Raw genomic sequence first — 23,809 nt, forward strand, 5'->3', positions numbered from 1 at the left:
ATTCTGTTTTTCTATTTAGCTTTCATCCAAATAGGCCCACGGCAATACAGCTATTCAGGTATATTTAGATCCCAATCTGAACAATGCGCAATTTATAGTTCTGACCAAAAGCTCGTCATATTCTGTTGTATGGGTCATCTCTCTAGACCTGTTACGGGAAAAAGAAACACTGACGAGAATGGGGTCAGAGATAAGTTTAGGTTGACATAACAATGAATTAAACATTAGTATCTAAATTATTGATATTCTTTGGGGGTGGCAGGCGAACACGGAGCCTTTATGTCTCTTAATCCATGACTGATGAAAGGATGGGAGAGGCTGTCTGCGCGTTCACAAACCCTCCCATCGCTCTGTTACTGACCGCGGGAGCGCGCAGTGGACCGCTCGTCCTCTCAGTCACTCGCAAGAGGGAAACAGCCTCCGGAACGCACCGCATCATCCTACAGAGAGAAAACATGTTTCCTCCACCGCCAACCTTCACCGTTATCACCGTGGAGAAAAGTCCCATTAAAGGATTTACTATGGAAGACGTTAGTTGTTTCGACCACTAATCTGTGTTAAAAAGAGGATATAATCCAAGGTACCCTGTTAGGAAAAACTGCAAGGATTGGGAATTAATATCGGACAGGTAAGGATCAAACAAGTAAACTGGAGATTATTAATTATATTACACATTACGACACAAATATTATTGTAATTATGCTGTAATGTGTGGACTATATAGATCATTATCAAATGTAAGACTACAACATCAATCCATCCATTTGAGGTCTATAATTCCGGTTTCATAAAGTCTCATCAGGAAAAAACATCAACGTAACAGTTTTCTATATTTCACCACAATTGTTGGGTACTTTGTTCAGAAGGAACTATAATTAATTGGATTAAACTCCAGAGGTTGAAATGACATCGAAAATGTATTTTAGGCGGCATCAAGCAATCCCCGTCGCAGATCCGTTTCAGCACCAAGGACAGCTAGGCACTTCTGGTGCACTCTGCAGTTTGCGCCAAAGCTCTCTTGCAACATTAGCTGTCCTCGCTCGTTGGCACTGTTATGTGACGTAAAAAAAAATCAAACAAAACCACTTTCTCATAGTCAAGTTTGAAGACGTGAAATATACGAATTTATCTGAGTTCGGAAATTTGGTCGCCCTAAACCTTTATTGTAAAAATGAAGAGGTTAAATATGTTGAATCAATCACATTAATCAACGTTGTATTTATTGTAAACTCGTTCCATAGATGTTTTATGTTGTTGTTGACTGTATTTGTAATTTATCTGCAGGCTGCAGAATCCTGTGTCCCATATTCCCAGAGATATAATATGGCTGTACTCTAGTGCTGTGATGCAACAGGATGTATCAGTGCATTATGCTAAGGATCCATTCTGTGTTGAACATTATGGCTACCTTTAGATAGATAAGCAGAACAAATCATTGTCTATGATAGAGGTACATTTCCTGAAGATAGTCTGTGTGCGTGTGCTAATGAATAAATACATTTAATTATTAACATCCTTTGTCTTCTTCCCAGTTGGTGAAAATGGCGTCATGGCGGCTGGTCAGTCTCCTGGCGGTGTGGACTGTTGTGTTGGTTCTGGCTCAGTGTTGCCCAGAGCCCTGTAGCTGTCTGGATAAATACTCCCACCAGTTCGCTGACTGTGCCTACAAAGACCTGCTGTTAGTTCCCGTAGGCCTCCCCTTCAACGTCACCACCCTCTCTCTCTCCGCCAACAAGATCAAACTCCTGAAGGCCAAGAGTTTTATTAACGTCACCCAGGTGTGTTTGTGCGTGAATGTGGACCTGTGAGGCTCAGTTGGTAGAGCATGGTGCATGCAATGCCAAGGACCGTGGGTTTGATTCTCGCTGGGGCCACCCATAGTTAAAAGTGTCAGATAAATATCATATATTATATTACTGGTGTAGTGAAAGACAGATTTGAATGAATAAAGTCTTGTTCTTCAGGTGACCTCCCTATGGCTGGCCCACAATGAGATTGTGACCATGGAGAGGGACACTCTGGCCCCGCTGATTCAGCTGCGCAACCTGGACCTCAGCTACAATAAGATCATCAACTTCCCCTGGGAGGACCTGGCCAACCTCACTGCCCTTCAGCTGCTCAAGATGAACAACAACGAGATGATCAAACTCCCTAAAGATTCCTTCTCCACTCTCAAAGACCTGAGGTCCCTGAGGATCAACAACAACAGGTTCACTACCATTGTCCAGGGGACCTTCAGCTCTCTGAGCTCCATGTCTCACCTTCAGATCTACAACAACCCCTTCACCTGCTCCTGCAGTCTGGAGTGGCTGAGAGACTGGATCACGGAGTCTAAGATCTCTGTCCCGGAGCAGGACTCTATCATCTGCGAGGCCCCTGAACATCTGAAAGGGGCCCTGGTGACCAAGATGCCCAAGCTGGAATGCAAGGCCCCGACGGTGTCCATCACCTATCAGCCCAACCTGGAAAACACTGAGCTATACGAAGGGTTTATGGTGATCCTCAATTGTGATACCAAGGGCAACCCCAAACCAGAGGTCAGCTGGGAGGTAGTGAAGGCAGGGAACCAGAAGTTCACATTCAGTTTGCCCTCTGAGGTCAGCGAGAAAAGCGACTCACCAATCAACGATAAAACTACCAACGGCCGGTTCCTGGTCTTCCAGAACGGCACTCTGATCATCCCCCGTATCAGCAAGAAGGAGGACGGGAACTACAGCTGCTCAGCTGTCAACGACCTCGGTAAAGCAGACAGCACAGTGAAGGTAGTGGTGGCAGGCACCAAGAAACAAGCCATTAACTCCATGCTGGACACCACAGCAGATAAAATCCTCCGACCGTCTGGTGGAAACAAGCCGGGGCCTAAGATGACTAACAACATCATCAACTGGCCCAAGTCCGACTCCGAGAAGACCAAGAACGTTCCAACTGGGTCATCTTTTAAACACGCTGATGGCTCAGTGCAGGCTGGCGAGGGCTCAGAAGAGCTTCCATTTACCAGTAAATGTGGCATCAGCGATGGCACTCAGTACATCTCCAATCACGCATTCAACCTCAGTCTGGACCAGCTGAAGCAGTACACCTTTGATTTCGGCGTCATCGCGTTGGAGGTATCCGAGACGGAGGCCAAAGTGCAGCTCAACCCTCTCCAGCTCCCCAACACTAAGAACAACCTTCACCTCAGCCACAATGAGAACCTAGAGACCGTCGACAAAGAGCCGTTCAGCCTCTATCAAGGCTCAACCAAAACCCCCCTAGACATGCTCTATCTGTGTTTTAACACTGGTAACGGACACTCTGTGGTGCAGTGGTCCCGGATAGAGGAAGGGATCAACACCTATAAGTTCCAGGGCCTACAACCAGGCACTAACTACACCCTGTGTCTGACCTATGGAGGGCAGGACTGTCAGGTCCAGGTTGTCTTCACAACCAGGAAGAAGATTCCTTCTCTGTTAATCATAGTGGTGGTTAGTACCTTCCTGTTGGCGCTGGCTACAGTCCCTCTGCTTGGAGCCACCTGCTGTCATCTCTTATACAAGTACCAGGGAAAGACGTATAAACTGATCATGAAGGCGGCGCAGAAGAACCCAGATCAAATGGACAAACAAATGGTCGGTGGTGATTTCGACCCCCGGGCGTCGTTTGTCGAGTTGGAAAAGAATTTTAACCCGAGTGAAATGGAAGACGGAGAGGGAGAGGACGGAGAGGACGCCGACGGGGAGGAGGTGGAGGGGAGCATGGTTACCGAGTCCATCCCAGGTTCTACGTCTAAATTCGAGGTGGGCTCTGAGTACAGCGATAGATTACCGTTGGGGGCGGAGGCGGTGAATATCTCTGAAGATGGAAACGGTAATTACAAAGAGCCGAGTCGCTGAGCAGAGCTGTGTGATGCTACTGGGGGAGGGGAGGGGGAGGGGGTAAAATAGTTACTATCAACTACATTTTAAACCAAGTAACTCACCTATCATTATTTCACGTAAATATGATAGCCCGGATGAAGGTGGATAGCTCATTTTACCTCAGAAAGTAAGCGATCAGTTATAACCCAAATAAGAGACTGTCAAAAGGAAAAGTTGTGCAGTAAAAATAATGGTATTGTATATATAAAACTTACAACATTCCTCTTACAGTAACAATACTGCAAGCACAGTTTTTTATACAGTTAAAACAGACCTCTGCTAACTGCTAAAAAGCATAAGTCATTGAGATGTCCCCTTCATGCAGGGCGTAGGCTAGCCGGAAAAGTTGTGCGCTTTACGTGAGCATCAGTTTCGGAAGGTTGCGGTGCTGTACAGTACAGGCGCGCGTCTCAACGCGTACGCCTCGTTGCGTACACAGACCGTTATTTTAATTGTTCTGTGAGATTATGAAAAAGGGGAAAAAATCCCTTTATGTTGTCAAGGCATGTGCTGTGTCTGGGCTCAAACCCAGTTCACTATCGACTGATGTTGTTTAATGTAATGTGGGGCTCTTCGAGTTAAGTGTGACTTAAAAAAACAACCACGGGTGCTTGTTATCCGTCTGTCTTTTTTCAACGATTCTATACGTGTCCATCCACGGCATGTCACACAGACGACGTATTTTCTTCATGTGTGGTTTTAATTAGCGTAGACTATAGGACTTTAGATATTCTCAATGTCGACATGTGATGTAAAAACCCAGTACAATTGAACGATTCTCTTTTTTTTATTAAAGTATAGCTAAATGATCCCGTCTACAGTATCATTAACTGAGGCGTCAAGGAGCGTCTCGTTGCTGTGAGTGTCCTGTCGTTTTATGCATAGTGAGTTTTTTGGTGAGCTATACTGTTCGGACGTTGTTGTACAAATATCCCCCGACCTTTCAAGATTTTTGATATGATTTTATGTACGTGAAATTAATAAAATATCCCAAAACAATTTTTAAATCTTCCTATTTCCTGTCATTGAGTCAGAAAACTGTTTTCAACTTCATTTTAACTCGACGGGGTAAGGTTTGGTACTTGTATGACTATACACTGCTGTGAATTAAACAATAAAATGATGTTTATATAGGGATTGGGCGTTGGCCGTGATTTGTAGTGACCGCCTGTTAGCGGTCTATCCACCTAAAGCTTGTTTAGAATTATAGGAAAGTACGGAAACATTGTCTATGATTGTTATATTTCTTACTGATAATTACAGCGTTATGGCGAGAACACATGTATTTGTTGGATAAGCGTAGCAAACGGTTCAAAATTGTACGATACTGGACTGCTTTATTTTCTCTTCAGTTGTAAAGAAAAAGAAAGTGATTGGACACAAATAGCCTTTTGAATATAGCCTTTATTTATGGACAGAATGATATACCTACCTTGTTGTGAATCAACATAATATAGCGCTGCATTCTGACCAAAGTCACTTCTCACTGCCGCATCCCGGGAAATGAATAACGGCGGAGCGCCACACTCCCCTTTCTTCTTATGGTAGGCTATGAAGCTTACACAACCGCACCAAGTATTCGTATTACTATTCTCTGTGAATTTATATCAGTAATGTTTTCTTTCCCGATTACATACAGTCCCATTCATTCCGCATGATTGATTCGTTAATAGCCTATGTTGAAATGTTATAAAGATAGGCTACGAACAGGTGCGTAATTGTTCACATAAACATCACCATACGGGGGAATAATAATAATAATAATATAATAATAATAATAATAATAATTTACTAAAATATATTTACTATCGAAAGTTTCCTGAAAAGCAACATGACAAAAGATATGTGTTTCCTAACGAAACGAAATAATGATGTTTTACTTGACACATTAAATCCACACGGAAATCTTTCGTAATCTTTCGTTTTAATTTCATGTTAATCATACATAAATTAATTTGATTTCATTCAAAAGCTACTTGAGTCACTGTCACTTTTGAAATGCAATATGGCTGCAACACACAGCGAGAATAAGTAGACGATCCTGAACAGCAACACTTTCACAACTATAAATTGAGAAAAATAACAATCCCAAAAATAACGATCCAAAACATTATCAGCGGAATTAGAGTAGAGTTATTTTATAAGAGGTACAAGGTGACCTACAGCAAAGAGTTCAAGCAAACAGTTTCATCTGTCTACGTTTTAATCGCCATTTCATACATTTTCAACATAGATATTATTTATTAGCCTGGAATCAGAACAGAATTGTACCGTTTTGGAACAATTCAGTTTGGCTTCCAGGGTACAATAGATATTTACACCAGTCAGTGTTAATTAATGAACAGTTTCTTTATAACCTTCCATTACAGAGCAGTCTGTATATTAATAAATAGTTACATTCTAACCACGTATACATGGTCAAACTAGCCTGGATTCCAAGATGACATGTTCTGTTTCCATTGGTGAAATGGAGTGTATCAGTTAGGCTTCCAGGCTATGGTCAGACAGGAGTTCAGTGCCACACAACCTTTCCTGCTAGACTAGAGATTCTGTACGGCCATCAGAGCCATGCAAACAAAGAGACAGACAACAAAACACACATCCATCCAGGTCGATCCCACGATGTAGCACTACCTTGGACCAGGGCTGATAAGTAGTGCACTATATAGGAACTAAGGTGCCATTTAGACAGGTAGCCACTCAGAAGACAGACTTCCTGAGGCATTTGAGCTAGAAGGTCTACGACATTTAGATCTAATCCTTCCATTTTCAAAAAAAAAAAAATCAGAAATCATTGATTGATTGATTCAATGGGAGTCAATGGGAAACTTGCATGAAAAAAAGAGGCAAGCAGTCAGATCAATGCATAGACATATAATACTACAGTTATAATCTGCCCAAGAGCCATCCATACAGCAACAAAGGCCATTCCAATTCAGTCAAATGAAATTCCAATTCCAATTTTCCCTCATTGAAAAGCAATAAGGACATTTGTATTCTAAAAGATGCAGTACGAGCTCTGCCATTTCCTTGTTACTAAAAGGGACAAAACATGGTATCAGACCCCATTAAGACTAGCTGTCTCCATGGTATCAGACCCCAGTTAGACTAGCTGTCTCCATGCTATCAGACCCCAGTTAGACTAGCTGTCTCCATGGTATCAGACCCCAGTTAGACTAGCTGTCTCCATGGTATCAGACCCCAGTTAGACTAGCTGTCTCCATGGTATCAGACCACAGTTAGACTAGCTGTCTCCATGGTATCAGACCCCAGTTAGACTAGCTGTCTCCATGGTATCAGACCCCAGTTAGACTAACTGTCTCCATGGTATCAGACCCCAGTTAGACTAGCTGTCTCCATGGTATCAGACCCCAGTTAGACTAGCTGTCTCCATGGTATCAGACCCCAGTTAGACTAGCTGTCTCCATGGTATCAGACCCCAGTTAGACTATCTGTCTCCATGGACCCCAGTTAGACTAACTGTCTCCATGGTATCAGACCCCAGTTAGACGAGCTGTCTCCATGGTATCAGACCCCAGTTAGACTAGCTGTCTCCATGGTATCAGACCCCAGTTAGACTAGTTGTCTCCATGGTATCAGACCCCAGTTAGACTAGCTGTCTCCATGGTATCAGACCCCAGTTAGACTAGCTGTCTCCATGGTATCAGACCCCAGTTAGACTAGCTGTCTCCATGGTATCAGACCCCAGTTAGACTAGCGGTCTCCGTGGAATCAGACCCCAGTTAGACTAGCTGTCTCCATGGTATCAGACCTCATTAAGACTTGCTGTCTCCATGGTATCAGACCCCAGTTAGAATAGCTGTCTCCATGGTATCAGACCCCAGTTAGACTAGCTGTCTCCATGGTATCAGACCCCAGTTAGACTAGCTGTCTCCATGGTATCAGACCCCAGTTAGACTAGCTGTCTCCATGGTATCAGACCCCAGTTAGACTAGCTGTCTCCATGGTATCAGACCCCAGTTAGACTAGCTGTCTCCATGGTATCAGACCCCAGTTAGACTAGCTGTCTCCATGGTATCAGACCCCAGTTAGACTAGCTGTCTCCATGGTATCAGACCGCAGTTAGACTAGCTGTCTCCATGGTGTCAGACCCCAGTTAGACTAGCTGTCTCCATGGAATCAGAACCCAGTTAGACTAGCTGTCTCCATGGTATCAGACCCCAGTTAGACTAGCGGTCTCCATGGAATCAGACCCCAGTTAGACTAGCTGTCTCCATGGTATCAGACCCCAGTTAGACTAGCTGTCTCCATGGTATCAGACCCCAGTTAGACTAGCTGTCTCCATGGTGTCAGACCCCAGTTAGACTAGCTGTCTCCATGGTGTCAGACCCCAGTTAGACTAGCTGTCTCCATGGTGTCAGACCCCAGTTAGACTAGCTGTCTCCATGGTGTCAGACCCCAGTTAGACTAGCTGTCTCCATGGTATCAGACCCCATTTAGACTAGCTGTCTCCATGGTATCAGACCCCAGTTAGACTAGCTGTCTCCATGGTATCAGACCCCAGTTAGACTAGCTGTCTCCATGGTATCAGACCCCAGTTAGACTAGCTGTCTCCATGGTATCAGACCCCAGTTAGACTAGCTGTCTCCATGGTATCAGACCCCAGTTAGACTAGCTGTCTCCATGGTATCAGACCCCAGTTAGACTAGCTGTCTCCATGGTATCAGACCCCAGTTAGACTAGCTGTCTCCATGGTATCAGACCCCAGTTAGACTAGCTGTCTCCATGGAATCAGACCCCAGTTAGACTAGCTGTCTCCATGGTATCAGACCCCAGTTAGACTAGCTGTCTCCATGGTATCTGTCTCCAGACCCCAGTTAGACTAGCTGTCTCCATGGTGTCAGACCCCAGTTAGACTAGCTGTCTCCATGGTGTCAGACCCCAGTTAGACTAGCTGTCTCCATGGTATCAGACCCCAGTTAGACTAGCTGTCTCCATGGTATCAGACCCCAGTTAGACTAGCTGTCTCCATGGTATCAGACCCCAGTTAGACTAGCTGTCTCCATGGTATCAGACCCCAGTTAGACTAGCTGTCTCCATGGTATCAGACCCCAGTTAGACTAGCTGTCTCCATGGTATCAGACCCCAGTTAGACTAGCTGTCTCCATGGTATCAGACCCCAGTTAGACTAGCTGTCTCCATGGTATCAGACCCCAGTTAGACTAGCTGTCTCCATGGTATCAGACCCCAGTTAGACTAGCTGTCTCCATGGTATCAGACCCCAGTTAGACTAGCTGTCTCCATGGTATCAGACCCCAGTTAGACTAGCTGTCTCCATGGTATCAGACCCCAGTTAGACTAGCTGTCTCCATGGTATCAGACCCCAGTTAGACTAGCTGTCTCCATGGTGTCAGACCCCAGTTAGACTAGCTGTCTCCATGGTATCAGACCCCAGTTAGACTAGCTGTCTCCATGGTATCAGACCCCAGTTAGACTAGCTGTCTCCATGGTGTCAGACCCCAGTTAGACTAGCTGTCTCCATGGTGTCAGACCCCAGTTAGACTAGCTGTCTCCATGGTATCAGACCCCAGTTAGACTAGCTGTCTCCATGGTATCAGACCCCAGTTAGACTAGCTGTCTCCATGGTATCAGACCCCAGTTAGACTAGCTGTCTCCATGGTATCAGACCCCAGTTAGACTAGCTGTCTCCATGGTGTCAGACCCCAGTTAGACTAGCTGTCTCCATGGTGTCAGACCCCAGTTAGACTAGCTGTCTCCATGGTGTCAGACCCCAGTTAGACTAGCTGTCTCCATGGTATCAGACCCCAGTTAGACTAGCTGTCTCCATCTGCGTCGGCTAATGGGGATCATAATACATCTAAACCATCTAAACCACTGTGAAATATCTTTAAGTAGCAAAAATCTTGTTTGAGGCTGGTGTACAAAACCAAAACTTAAGAACGGGAATAATAGAAATAGCACACAGAACAGAGCTACCACTTCTCAGACAGGCTTTCATTGCGAATGACAGATCTATGACTCACAATTCTATGTGAATTTGGTCAGGTCACCCAAATAGTTACATAATGCAGCTTTAAATTTCAGTTTGCTTCCTGAATTGGAATGGAGTTGACCACAAGCCTGGGGGACACGTTCAGTCTCAGTTAGTCACTGCCTCCGTTTCCTTCCCTGCCTCTATGTTTCCTGCCTCCTTCTTCGTCCCCTCTTTTGCAGCCCAGTTGAGTGTTCCGTTGAAGAAGCTCTCGTTGCTCTGACGCTGGAAGTGCTTCCTGGAGCCCACCAGCGAGGGGTTGTTGACCAGGGTGTAGAGGAGCTGCCAGTGGCCCCGTGCCCGTTTAGAGATGGAAACCTTATGCTGTGGCTTCTTCTCCTGATTGACTAGCTGGATGCCTGGGGGGGGAGAGACACACAGAGAGTATCTATATGGATCACAGAATGAGTAGACAGACACAGATGTTCAGATAGACACAGATATGTTCAGCTATACACAGAGATGTTCAGACATACACAGAGATGTTCAGACAGACACAGAGATGTTCAGACAGACACAGAGATGTTCAGACAGACACAGAGATGTTCAGACAGACACAGAGATGTTCAGATATACACAAAAATGTTCAGATAGACACAGAGATGTTCAGATATACACAGAGATGTTCAGACAGACACAGAGATGTTCAGACATACACAGAGATGTTCAGACAGACACAGAGATGTTCAGACAGACACAGAGATGTTCAGACAGACACAGAGATGTTCAGATATACACAGAGATGTTCAGATATAAACAGAGATGTTCAGATATACACAGAGATGTTCAGATATATACAGAGATGTTCAGACAGACACAGAGATGTTCAGACAGACACAGAGATGTTCAGACATACACAGAGATGTTCAGACATACACAGAGATGTTCAGATAGACACAGAGATGTACAGACAGACAGAGAGATGTTCAGACAGACACAGAGATGTTCAGATAGACACAGAGATGTTCAGACAGACACAGCGATGTTCCGAAAGACACAGAGATGTTCTGACAGACACAGAGATGTTCAGATATACACAGCAATGTTCAGACATACACAGATATGTTCAGATATACACAGAGATGTTCAGATATACACAGAGATGTTCAGATAGACACAGAGATGTTCCGACAGATACAGAGATGTTCAGATATACACAGAGATGTTCAGAGATGTTCAGATATACACAGAGATGTTCAGATATACACAGAGATGTTCAAATAGACACAGCAGATACAGAGATGTTCAGATAGACACAGAGATGTTCAGATATACACAGAGATGTTCAGATATAAACAGAGATGTTCAGATATACACAGAGATGTTCAGATATATACAGAGATGTTCAGACAGACACAGAGATGTTCAGACAGACACAGAGATGTACAGACAGACAGAGAGATGTTCAGACAGACACAGAGATGTTCAGACAGACACAGAGATGTTCAGACAGACACAGAGATGTTCAGACATACACAGAGATGTTCAGACAGACACAGAGATGTTCAGACATACACAGAGATGTTCAGATAGACACAGAGATGTTCAGACAGACACAGCGATGTTCCAAAAGACACAGAGATGTTCAGATAGACACAGAGATGTTTCGAAAGACACAGAGATGTTCTGACAGACACAGAGATGTTCAGATATACACAGCAATGTTCAGACATACACAGAGATGTTCAGATATACACAGAGATGTTCAGATAGACACAGAGATGTTCCGACAGATACAGAGATGTTCAGATATACACAGAGATGTTCAGAGATGTTCAGATATACACAGAGATGTTCAGATATACACAGATATGTTCAAATAGACACAGCAGACACAGAGATGTTCAGATATACACAGAGATGTTCAGATAGACACAGAGATGTTCAGATATACACAGATATGTTCAGATAGACACAGAGATGTTCATACAGACACAGAGATGTTCAGTTATACACAGAGATGTTCAGACAGACACAGAGATGTTCAGACAGACACATGGATGTTCAGATATACACAGGGATGTTCAGAAAGACACAGAGATGTTCAGATAGACACAGCAGACACAGAGATGTTCAGACAGACACAGCGATGTTCCAAAAGACACAGAGATGTTCAGATAGACACAGAGATGTTCCGAAAGACACAGAGATGTTCTGACAGACACAGAGATGTTCAGATATACACAGCAATGTTCAGACATACACAGAGATGTTCAGATAGACACAGAGATGTTCAGACAGATACAGAGATGTTCAGATATACACAGAGATGTTCAGAGATGTTCAGATATACACAGAGATGTTCAGATATACACAGAGATGTTCAGATATACACAGAGATGTTCAGATATACACAGAGATGTTCAGATATACACAGAGATGTTCAGATAGACACAGAGATGTTCAGATAGACACAGAGATGTTCAGATAGACACAGAGATGTTCAGATATACACAGAGATGTTCAGATATACACAGAGATGTTCAAATAGACACAGCAGACACAGATATGTTCAGATATACACAGGGATGTTCAGAAAGACACAGAGATGTTCAGATAGACACAGCAGACACAGAGATGTTCAGACAGACACAGAGATGTTCAGATAGACACAGAGATATTCAGACAGACACAGAGATATTCAGAAAGACACAGAGATGTTCAGAGAGACACAGATATGTTCAGATAGACACAGAGATGTTCAGATAGACACAGAGATGTTCAGACAGACACAGAGATGTTCAGATATACACAGCGATGTTCAGATATACACAGAGATGTTCAGACATACACAGAGATGTTCAGATATACACAGAGATGTTCAGATAGACACAGAGATGTTCAGACAGATACAGAGATGTTCAGATATACACAGAGATGTTCAGATATACACAGAGATGTTCAGATAGACACAGCAGACACAGAGATGTTCAGATAGACACAGAGATGTTCAGATAGACACAGAGATGTTCATTTATACACAGAGATGTTCAGACAGACACAGAGATGTTCATTTATTCACAGAGATGTTCAGATAGACACAGCAGACACAGAGATGTTCAGATAGACACAGAGATGTTCAGACAGACACAGATCTTATAACTTCATTGAGGAGAGCCTGTCTTTTGGGTAAGGGTTACAGCATTTGGAAGCTGGCCAGTAGGGAGCTACACAATTACAATAACGAACAAAGCAATAACGCAAAGCAATCCTATGGTAATCCTGTGAGCTATAGCAGCAGCAAGGTAGGACCATATTGAGCTGAACATTAACACTCTGGTTGCGACTCAAATGGCCCCCTATTCCCTACACAGTGCGGTAAGGGGCTCTGGTCTAAAGTAGTGCACTATAAAGGCAATAGGGTGCTATTTGGAATGCAAGCACTGAATCCTCCCTCTGGGCCCCGTACATATGAACCAGTCTATTATAGCTGACCATCTGTGTAATCAACAGCTCTAGTGATAATCTCTGCAATACAACACGATCACTGATGATGGTGGTGACAACGACACGTTGTACTCAACATACAGACAAGAAGGAAAGCAGCCGCAGTTCATTTATTGGATTGTTGCACTCTACATTATCCAGACATCATACTGGATGAAATCCCTACATTACCCAGACATCATACTAGATAAAATCCCTACATTACCCAGACATCATACTGGATGAAATCCCTACATTACCCAGACATCATACTGGATGAAATCCCTACATTACCCAGACATCATACTAGATAAAATCCCTACATTACCCAGACATCATACTGGATGAAATCCCTACATTACCCAGACATCATACTGGATAAAATCCCTACATTACCCAGACATCATACTGGATGAAATCCCTACATTACCCAGACATCATACTGGATAAAATCCCTACATTACCCAGACATCATACTGGATGAAATCCCTACATTACCCAGACATCATACTGGATAAAATCCCTACATTACCCAGACATCACACTGGATGAAATCCCTACATTACCCAGACATCATACTGTATAAAATCCCTACATTACCCAGACATCATACTGGATGAAATCCCTACATTACCCAGACATCATACTGGATAAAATCCCTACATTACCCAGACATTATACTGGATGAAATCCCTACATTAGCCAGACATCATACTGGATGAAATCCCTACATTACCCAGACATCATACTGGATGAAATCCCTACATTACCCAGACATCATACTGGATCAAATCTCTACATTACCCAGACATCATACTGGATAAAATCCCTACATTACCCAGACATCGTACTGGATGAAATTTCTACATTACCCAGACATCATACTGAATAAAATCCCTACATTACCCAGACATTACCCAGACATCATACTGGATAAAACCCCTACTCTACCCAGACTCTACATTAACCAGACATCCTACGGAATAAAAACTACATTACCCAGACATCCTACTGAATAAAAACTACATTACCGAGACATCATACTGGATGAAAACTCTACATTACTCAGACATCCTAATGAATAAAAACTACATTACCCGGACACCCTACTGAATAAAAGCTACATTACCCAGATGTCCTACTGAATAAAAGCTAGAGTACCCAGACGTCCTACTGAACAAAAACTCTACATTACCCAGACAACCTACTGGATAAAACTACATTACCCAGACGTCCTACTGAACAATAACTACATTACCCAGACATCCCACTGGATAAAAACTATATTACCCAGACGTCCTACTGAATAAAAGCTACATTAACCAGACATCATACTGAACAACAACTCTACATTACCAAGACGTCCTAGTGAACAACAACACTACATTACCCAGACATCCTACTGAACAACAACTCTATATTACCCAGACATCCAACTGAATAAAAACTACATTACCTAGACATCCTACTGAATAAAAACTACATTACCCAGACGACCTACTGAATAAAAACTACATTACCAAGATGTCCTACTGAATAAAAACTACATTACCAAGACGTCCTACTGAGTAAAAACTACGTCCTACTGAGTAAAAACTGAATAAAAAAAATAACTGCATGGTGGAATCCTATACTACATATTAATACCTCCATGGTGGAATCCTATACTACATATTAATACCTCCATGGTGGAATCCTATACTACATATTAATACTGTACCTCCATGGTGGAATCCTATACTACATATTAATACCTCCATGGTGGAATCCTATACTACATATTAATACCTCCATGGTGGAGTCCTATACTACATATTAATACTGTAGCTCCATGGTGGAATCCTATACTACATATTAATGCTGTACCTCCATGGTGGAATCCTATACTACATATTAATACCTCCATGGTGGAATCCTACACTACATATTAATACTGTACCTCCATGGTGGAATCCTATACTACATATTAATACCTCCATGGTGGAATCCTATACTACATATTAATACTGTACCTCCATGGTGGAATCCTATACTACATATTAATACTGAATCCTATACTACATATTAATTACTGTACTGGATAAAGCATTTGGAAGCTCCATGGTGGAATCCTATACTACATATTAATACTCCATGGTGGAACTATACTACTCCAATACCTCCATGTGGAATCCTATACCTACATATTAATACCTCCATGGTGGAATCCTATACTACATATTAATACTGTACCTCCATGGTGGAATCCTATACTACATATTAATACTGTACCTCCATGGTGGAATCCTATACTACATATTAATACTGTACCTCCATGGTGGAATCCTATACTACATATTAATACTGTACCTCCATGGTGGAATCCTATACTACATATTAATACTGTACTTCCATGGTGGAATCCTATACTACATATTAATACTGTACCTCCATGGTGGAATCCTATACTACATATTAATACCTCCATGGTGGAATCCTATACTACGTATTAATACCTCTATGGTGGAATCCTATACTACGTATTAATACCTCCATGGTGGAATCCTATACTGCATATTAATACTGTACCTCCATGGTGGAATCCTATACTACATATTAATATACCTCCATGGTGGAATCCTATACTACATATTAATACCTCCATGGTGGAATACTATACTACATATTAATACATATTAATACCTCCATGGTGGAATCCTATACTACATATTAATACATATTAATACCTCCATGGTGGAATCCTATACTACATATTAATATACCTCCATGGTGGAATCCTATACTACATATTAATACCTCCATGGTGGAATCCTATACTACATATTAATACCTCCATGGTGGAATCCTATACTACATATTATACTACCTCCATGGTGGAATCCTATACTACATATTAATACCTCCATGGTGGAATCCTATACTACATATTTATACCTCCATGGTGGAATCCTACACTACATATTAATACTGTACCTCCATGGTGGAATCCTATACTACATATTAATACCTCCATGGTGGAATCCTATACTACATATTAATACTGTACCTCCATGGTGGAATCCTATACTACATATTAATACTGTACCTCCATGGTGGAATCCTATACTACATATTAATACCTCCATGGTGGAATCCTATACTACATATTAATACCTCCATGGTGGAATCCTATACTACATATTAATACTGTACCTCCATGGTGGAATCCTATACTACATATTAATACTGTACCTCCATGGTGGAATCCTATACTACATATTAATACTGTACCTCCATGGTGGAATCCTATACTACATATTAATACTGTACCTCCATGGTGGAATCCTATACTACATATTATACTGTACCTCCATGGTGGAATCCTATACTACATATTAATACTGTACCTCCATGGTGGAATCCTATACTACATATTAATACCTCCATGGTGGAATCCTATACTACATATTAATACCTCCATGGTGGAATCCTATACTACATATTAATACCTCCATGGTGGAATCCTATACTACATATTAATACCTCCATGGTGGAATCCTATACTACATATTAATACCTCCATGGTGGAATCCTATACTACATATTAATACCTCCATGGTGGAATCCTATACTACATATTAATACCTCCATGGTGGAATACTACATATACTACATATTATATTAATACCTCCATGGTGGAATACCATATTATACTACTATATATTAATACTATACTACATATTACCTCCATGGTGGAATCCTATACCTATACTCCACATATTAATACCTCCATGGTGGAATCCTATACTACATATTAATACCTCCATGGTGGAATCCTATACTACATATTAATACCTCCATGGTGGAATCCTATACTACATATTAATACCTCCATGGTGGAATCCTATACTACATATTAATACCTCCATGGTGGAATCCTATACTACATATTAATACCTCCATGGTGGAATCCTATACTACATATTAATACTGTACCTCCATGGTGGAATCCTATACTACATATTAATACTGTACCTCCATGGTGGAATCCTATACTACATATTAATACTGTACCTCCATGGTGGAATCCTATACTACATATTAATACCTCCATGGTGGAATCCTATACTACATATTAATACTGTACCTCCATGGTGGAATCCTATACTACATATTAATACCTCCATGGTGGAATCCTATACTACATATTAATACTGTACCTCCATGGTGGAATCCTATACTACATATTAATACTGCACCTCCATGGTGGAACCTCCTATACTACATATTAATACTGTACCTCCATGGTGGAATCCTATACTACATATTAATACCTCCATGGTGGAATCCTATACTACATATTAATACTGTACCTCCATGGTGGAATCCTATACTACATATTAATACTGTACCTCCATGGTGGAATCCTATACTACATATTAATACTGTACCTCCATGGTGGAATCCTATACTACATATTAATACTGTACCTCCATGGTGGAATCCTATACTACATATTAATACCTCCATGGTGGAACTATACTACATATTAATACCTCCATGGTGGAATCCTATACTACATATTAATACTGTACCTCCATGGTGGAATCCTATACTACATATTATACTGTACCTCCATGGTGGAATCCTATACTACATATTAATACCTCCATGGTGGAATCCTATACTACATATTAATACTGTACCTCCATGGTGGAATCCTATACTACATATTAATACCTCCATGGTGGAATCCTATACTACATATTAATACTGTACCTCCATGGTGGAATCCTATACTACATATTAATACCTCCATGGTGGAATCCTATACTACATATTAATACCTCCATGGTGGAATCCTATACTACATATTAATACCTCCATGGTGGAATCCTATACTACATATTATACTGTACCTCCATGGTGGAATCCTATACTACATATTAATACCTCCATGGTGGAATCCTATACTACATATTAATACCTCCATGGTGGAATCCTATACTACATATTAATACCTCCATGGTGGAATCCTATACTACATATTAATACTGTACCTCCATGGTGGAATCCTATACTACATATTAATATACCTCCATGGTGGAGTCCTATACTACATATTAATACTGTACCTCCATGGTGGAATGCTATACTACATATTAATAATACCTCCATGGTGGAATCCTATAGTACATATTAATACCTCCATGGGGAATCCTATACTACATATTAATACTCTACCTCCATGGTGGAGTCCTATACTACATATTAATACTGTACCTCCATGGTGGAATCCTATACTACATATTAATACTGTACCTCCATGGTGGAATCCTATACTACATATTAATACCTCCATGGTGGAATCCTATACTACATATTATTACCTCCATGGTGGAATCCTATACTACATATTAATACTGTACCTCCATGGTGGAATCCTATACTACATATTAATACCTCCATGGTGGAATCCTATACTACATATTAATACCCCCATGGTGGAATCCTATACTACATATTAATACTGTACCTCCATGGTGGAACCCTATACTACATATTAATACTGTACCTCCATGGTGGAATCCTATACTACATATTAATACCTCCATGGTGGAATCATATACTACATATTAATACTGTACCTCCATGGTGGAATCCTATACTACATATTAATACCTCCATGGTGGAATCCTATACTACATATTAATACCTCCATGGTGGAATCCTATACTACATATTAATACCTCCATGGTGGAATCCTATACTACATATTAATACCTCCATGGTGGAATCCTATACTACATATTAATACTGTACCTCCATGGTGGAGTCCTATACTACATATTAATACTGCACCTCCATGGTGGAATTCTATACTACATATTAATACTGTACCTCCATGGTGGAACCCTATACTACATATTAATACTGTACCTCCATGGTGGAGTCCTATACTACATATTAATACTGTACCTCCATGGTGGAACCCTATACTACATATTAATACCTCCATGGTGGAATCCTATACTACATATTAATACCTCCATGGTGGAATCCTATCCTACGTATTAATACCTCTATGGTGGAATCCTATACTACATATTAATACCTCCATGGTGGAATCCTATACTACATATTAATACTGTACCTCCATGGTGGAATCCTATACTACATATTAATACCTCCATGGTGGAATCCTATACTACATATTAATACCTCCATGGTGGAATCCTATACTACATATTAATACTGTACCTCCATGGTGGAATCCTATACTACATATTAATACCTCCATGGTGGAATCCTATACTACATATTAATACTGTACCTCCATGGTGGAATCCTATACTACATATTAATACCTCCATGGTGGAATCCTATACTACATATTAATACCTCCTTGGTGGAATCCTATACTACATATTAATACCTCCATGGTGGAATCCTATACTACATATTAATACTATACCTCCATGTTGGAATCCTATACTACATATTAATACCTCCATGGTGGAATCCTATACTACATATTAATACCTCCATGGTGGAATCCTATACTACATATTAATACCTCCATGGTGGAATCCTATACTACATATTAATACCTCCATGGTGGAATCCTATACTACATATTAATACTGTACCTCCATGGTGGAATCCTATACTACATATTAATACCTCCATGGTGGAATCCTATACTACATATTAATACTCTACCTCCATGGTGGAGTCCTATACTACATATTAATACTGTACCTCCATGGTGGAACCCTATACTACATATTAATACCTCCATGGTGGAATCCTATACTACATATTAATACCTCCATGGTGGAATCCTATACTACATATTAATACTGTACCTCCATGGTGGAATCCTATACTACATATTAATACCTCCATGGTGGAATCCTATACTACATATTAATACTGTACCTCCATGGTGGAATCCTATACTACATATTAATACCTCCATGGTGGAATCCTATACTACATATTAATACCTCCATGGTGGAATCCTATACTACATATTAATACCTCCATGGTGGAATCCTATACTACATATTAATACTGTACCTCCATGGTGGAATCCTATACTACATATTAATACCTCCATGGTGGAATCCTATACTACATATTATTACCTCCATGGTGGAATCCTATACTACATATTAATACTGTACCTCCATGGTGGAGTCCTATACTACATATTAATACTGTACCTCCATGGTGGAATGCTATACTACATATTAATACCTCCATGGTGGAATCCTACAGTACATATTAATACGTCCATGGGGGAATCCTATACTACATATTAATACTCTACCTCCATGGTAGAGTCCTATACTACATATTAATACTGTACCTCCATGGTGGAATCCTATACTACATATTAATACTGTACCTCCATGGTGGAATCCTACACTACATATTAATACCTCCATGGTGGAATCCTATACTACATATTATTACCTCCATGGTGGAATCCTATACTACATATTAATACTGTACCTCCATGGTGGAATCCTATACTACATATTAATACCTCCATGGTGGAATCCTATACTACATATTAATACCCCCATGGTGGAATCCTATACTACATATTAATACTGTACCTCCATGGTGGAACCCTATACTACATATTAATACTGTACCTCCATGGTGGAATCCTATACTACATATTAATACCGCCATGGTGGAATCCTATACTACATATTAATACTGTACCTCCATGGTGGAATCCTATACTACATATTAATACCTCCATGGTGGAATCCTATACTACATATTAATACCTCCATGGTGGAATCCTATACTACATATTAATACTGTACCTCCATGGTGGAGTCCTATACTACATATTAATACTGTACCTCCATGGTGGAACCCTATACTACATATTAATACTGTACCTCCATGGTGGAGTCCTATACTACATATTAATACTGTACCTCCATGGTGGAACCCTATACTACATATTAATACTGTACCTCCATGGAGGAGTCCTATACTACATATTAATACTGTACCTCCATGGTGGAATCCTATACTACATATTAATACCTCCATGGTGGAATCCTATACTACATATTAATACCTCCATGGTGGAATCCTATCCTACGTATTAATACCTCTATGGTGGAATCCTATACTACATATTAATACCTCCATGGTGGAATCCTATACTACATATTAATACTGTACCTCCATGGTGGAATCCTATACTACATATTAATACCTCCATGGTGGAATCCTATACTACATATTAATACCTCCATGGTGGAATCCTATACTACATATTAATACTGTACCTCCATGGTGGAATCCTATACTACATATTAATACCTCCTTGGTGGAATCCTATACTACATATTAATACCTCCATGGTGGAATCCTATACTACATATTAATACTGTACCTCCATGTTGGAATCCTATACTACATATTAATACCTCCATGGTGGAATCCTATACTACATATTAATACTGTACCTCCATGGTGGAATCCTATACTACATATTAATACTGTACCTCCATGGTGGAGTCCTATACTACATATTAATACTGTACCTCCATGTTGGAATCCTATACTACATATTAATACCTCCATGGTGGAATCCTATACTACATATTAATACCTCCATGTTGGAATCCTATACTACATATTAATACCTCCATGGTGGAATCCTATACTACATATTAATACCTCCATGGTGGAATCCTATACTACATATTAATACTGTACCTCCATGGTGGAATCCTATACTACATATTAATACCTCCATGGTGGAATCCTATACTACATATTAATACTCTACCTCCATGGTGGAGTCCTATACTACATATTAATACTGTACCTCCATGGTGGAACCCTATACTACATATTAATACCTCCATGGTGGAATCCTATACTTCATATTAATACCTCCATGGTGGAATCCTATACTACATATTAATACTGTACCTCCATGGTGGAATCCTATACTTCATATTAATACCTCCATGGTGGAATCCTATACTACATATTATATACCTCCATGGTGGATACTACATATTAATACCTCCATGGTGGAATCCTATACTACATATTAATACTGTACCTCCATGGTGGAATCCTATACTACATATTAATACCTCCTTGGTGGAATCCTATACTACATATTAATACCTCCATGGTGGAATCCTATACTACATATTAATTCTGTACCTCCATGTTGGAATCCTATACTACATATTAATACCTCCATGGTGGAATCCTATACTACATATTAATACCTCCATGGTGGAATCCTATACTACATATTAATACCTCCATGGTGGAATCCTATACTACATATTAATACTGCTACATATTAATACTGTACCTCCATGGTGGAATCCTATACTACATATTAATACCTCCATGGTGGAATCCTATACTACATAATATTAAGTTTAACCAATTAATGGGCTGTCCCAACACCATCTTAACCAATTAATGGGCTGTCCCAACACCAGCTTAACCAATTAATGGGCTGTCCCAACACCAGCTTAACCAATTAATGGGCTGTCCCAACACCAGCTTAACCAATTAATGGGATGTCCCAACACCAGTTTAACCAATTAATGGGCTGTCCCAACACCAGCTTAACCAATTAATGGGCTGTCCCAATACCAGTTCAACCAATTAACGGGCTGTCCCAACACCAGATAACAGCTATAAGACGTGTTTGTCTTCCTTAGTGACAGCCTCCGAGATGAATAGAACATAACGCGGGCAGACAGCTGAACAGAACAGAGCGTGGGGCGTTATGCGTGGACACACCTCACCGTAAGGACAAATTATTAGTTTATCACAGATCTGATCGTGGAAAGGCATCAAGACCAGGGTATAAATTAAACCACATTATATTCAGGCCAGCTTTCTGCTTCCCACAATCTTCTACTGTACGTGACAGACAGTGATATGAGCCAATTATATATTATGTTGGACAGCAGGTCATTCAACACATAATTCTCCTCTAGTCGCCTTTTTTTAAGAGACAGCAGTCAGTCAGTCCTTTAGAAATGTTCCATATTGAAATATGAACACATATTAATTAAGAGGGAGGCGACGGAGAGTTGAGAGGGAGGCGTCGGAGCGCTGAGAGGGAGGAGTTGGAGCGTTGAGAGGGAGGAGTCGGAGCGTTGAGAGGGAGGAGTCGGAGCGCTGAGAGGGAGGCGTCAGAGCGTTGAGAGGGAGGAGTCGGAGCGTTGAGAGGGAGGAGTCGGAGCGCTGAGAGGGAGGCGTCACAGCGTTGAGAGGGAGGAGTCGGAGCGTTGAGAGGGAGGAGTTGGAGCGTTGAGAGGGAGGCGTCAGAGAGTTTAGAGGGAGGCGTCAGAGAGTTTAGAGGGAGGCGTCAGAGAGTTTAGAGGGAGGCTTCAGAGAGTTTAGAGGGAGGCGTCAGAGAGTTTAGAGGGAGGCGTCAGAGCCTTGAGAGGGACGCGTCGGAGCGTTGAGAGGG

At 41.1% G+C, this 23,809-nt stretch overlaps 2 protein-coding genes across 3 annotated transcripts in view; one reads left to right on the forward strand and one right to left on the reverse strand.

Moving 5' to 3' along the window:
• The first annotated feature begins 352 nt into the window (after positions 1-352).
• islr2 (immunoglobulin superfamily containing leucine-rich repeat 2) lies at positions 353-3,897 on the forward strand. Its single transcript, XM_024407550.2, has 3 exons — positions 353-628; positions 1,533-1,778; positions 1,965-3,897. Exons 2-3 carry the CDS (start codon positions 1,542-1,544, stop codon positions 3,870-3,872), a joined length of 2,145 nt encoding a protein of 714 aa, XP_024263318.1. The 5' UTR covers positions 353-628; positions 1,533-1,541; the 3' UTR covers positions 3,873-3,897.
• Positions 3,898-9,689: 5,792 nt separating this feature from the next.
• The window catches only part of stra6 (signaling receptor and transporter of retinol STRA6), a 106,196-nt gene continuing 92,076 nt past the window's right edge, over positions 9,690-23,809 (reverse strand). For both annotated transcript variants that reach the window (XM_042328897.1, XM_042328669.1), the window contains one exon: positions 9,690-10,268. In XM_042328897.1, the coding sequence (XP_042184831.1) occupies positions 10,018-10,268 (251 nt within the window). In that variant the 3' untranslated portion in view covers positions 9,690-10,017. The remainder of the gene's footprint in view (positions 10,269-23,809) is intronic.

The sequence above is a fragment of the Oncorhynchus tshawytscha genome, linkage group LG01, assembly GCF_018296145.1.
Source record: "Oncorhynchus tshawytscha isolate Ot180627B linkage group LG01, Otsh_v2.0, whole genome shotgun sequence".
Taxonomy (NCBI): domain Eukaryota; kingdom Metazoa; phylum Chordata; class Actinopteri; order Salmoniformes; family Salmonidae; genus Oncorhynchus; species Oncorhynchus tshawytscha.

Bases quoted from the DNA above. Each gene is read 5' to 3' on its own strand.
- islr2 (XM_024407550.2), top strand. From the start codon at position 1,542: ATGGCGTCATGGCGGCTGGTCAGTCTCCTGGCGGTGTGGACTGTTGTG. The intron at 1,779-1,964 runs GTGTGTTTGTGC...CTTGTTCTTCAG, and splicing joins GTTTTATTAACGTCACCCAG to GTGACCTCCCTATGGCTGGC.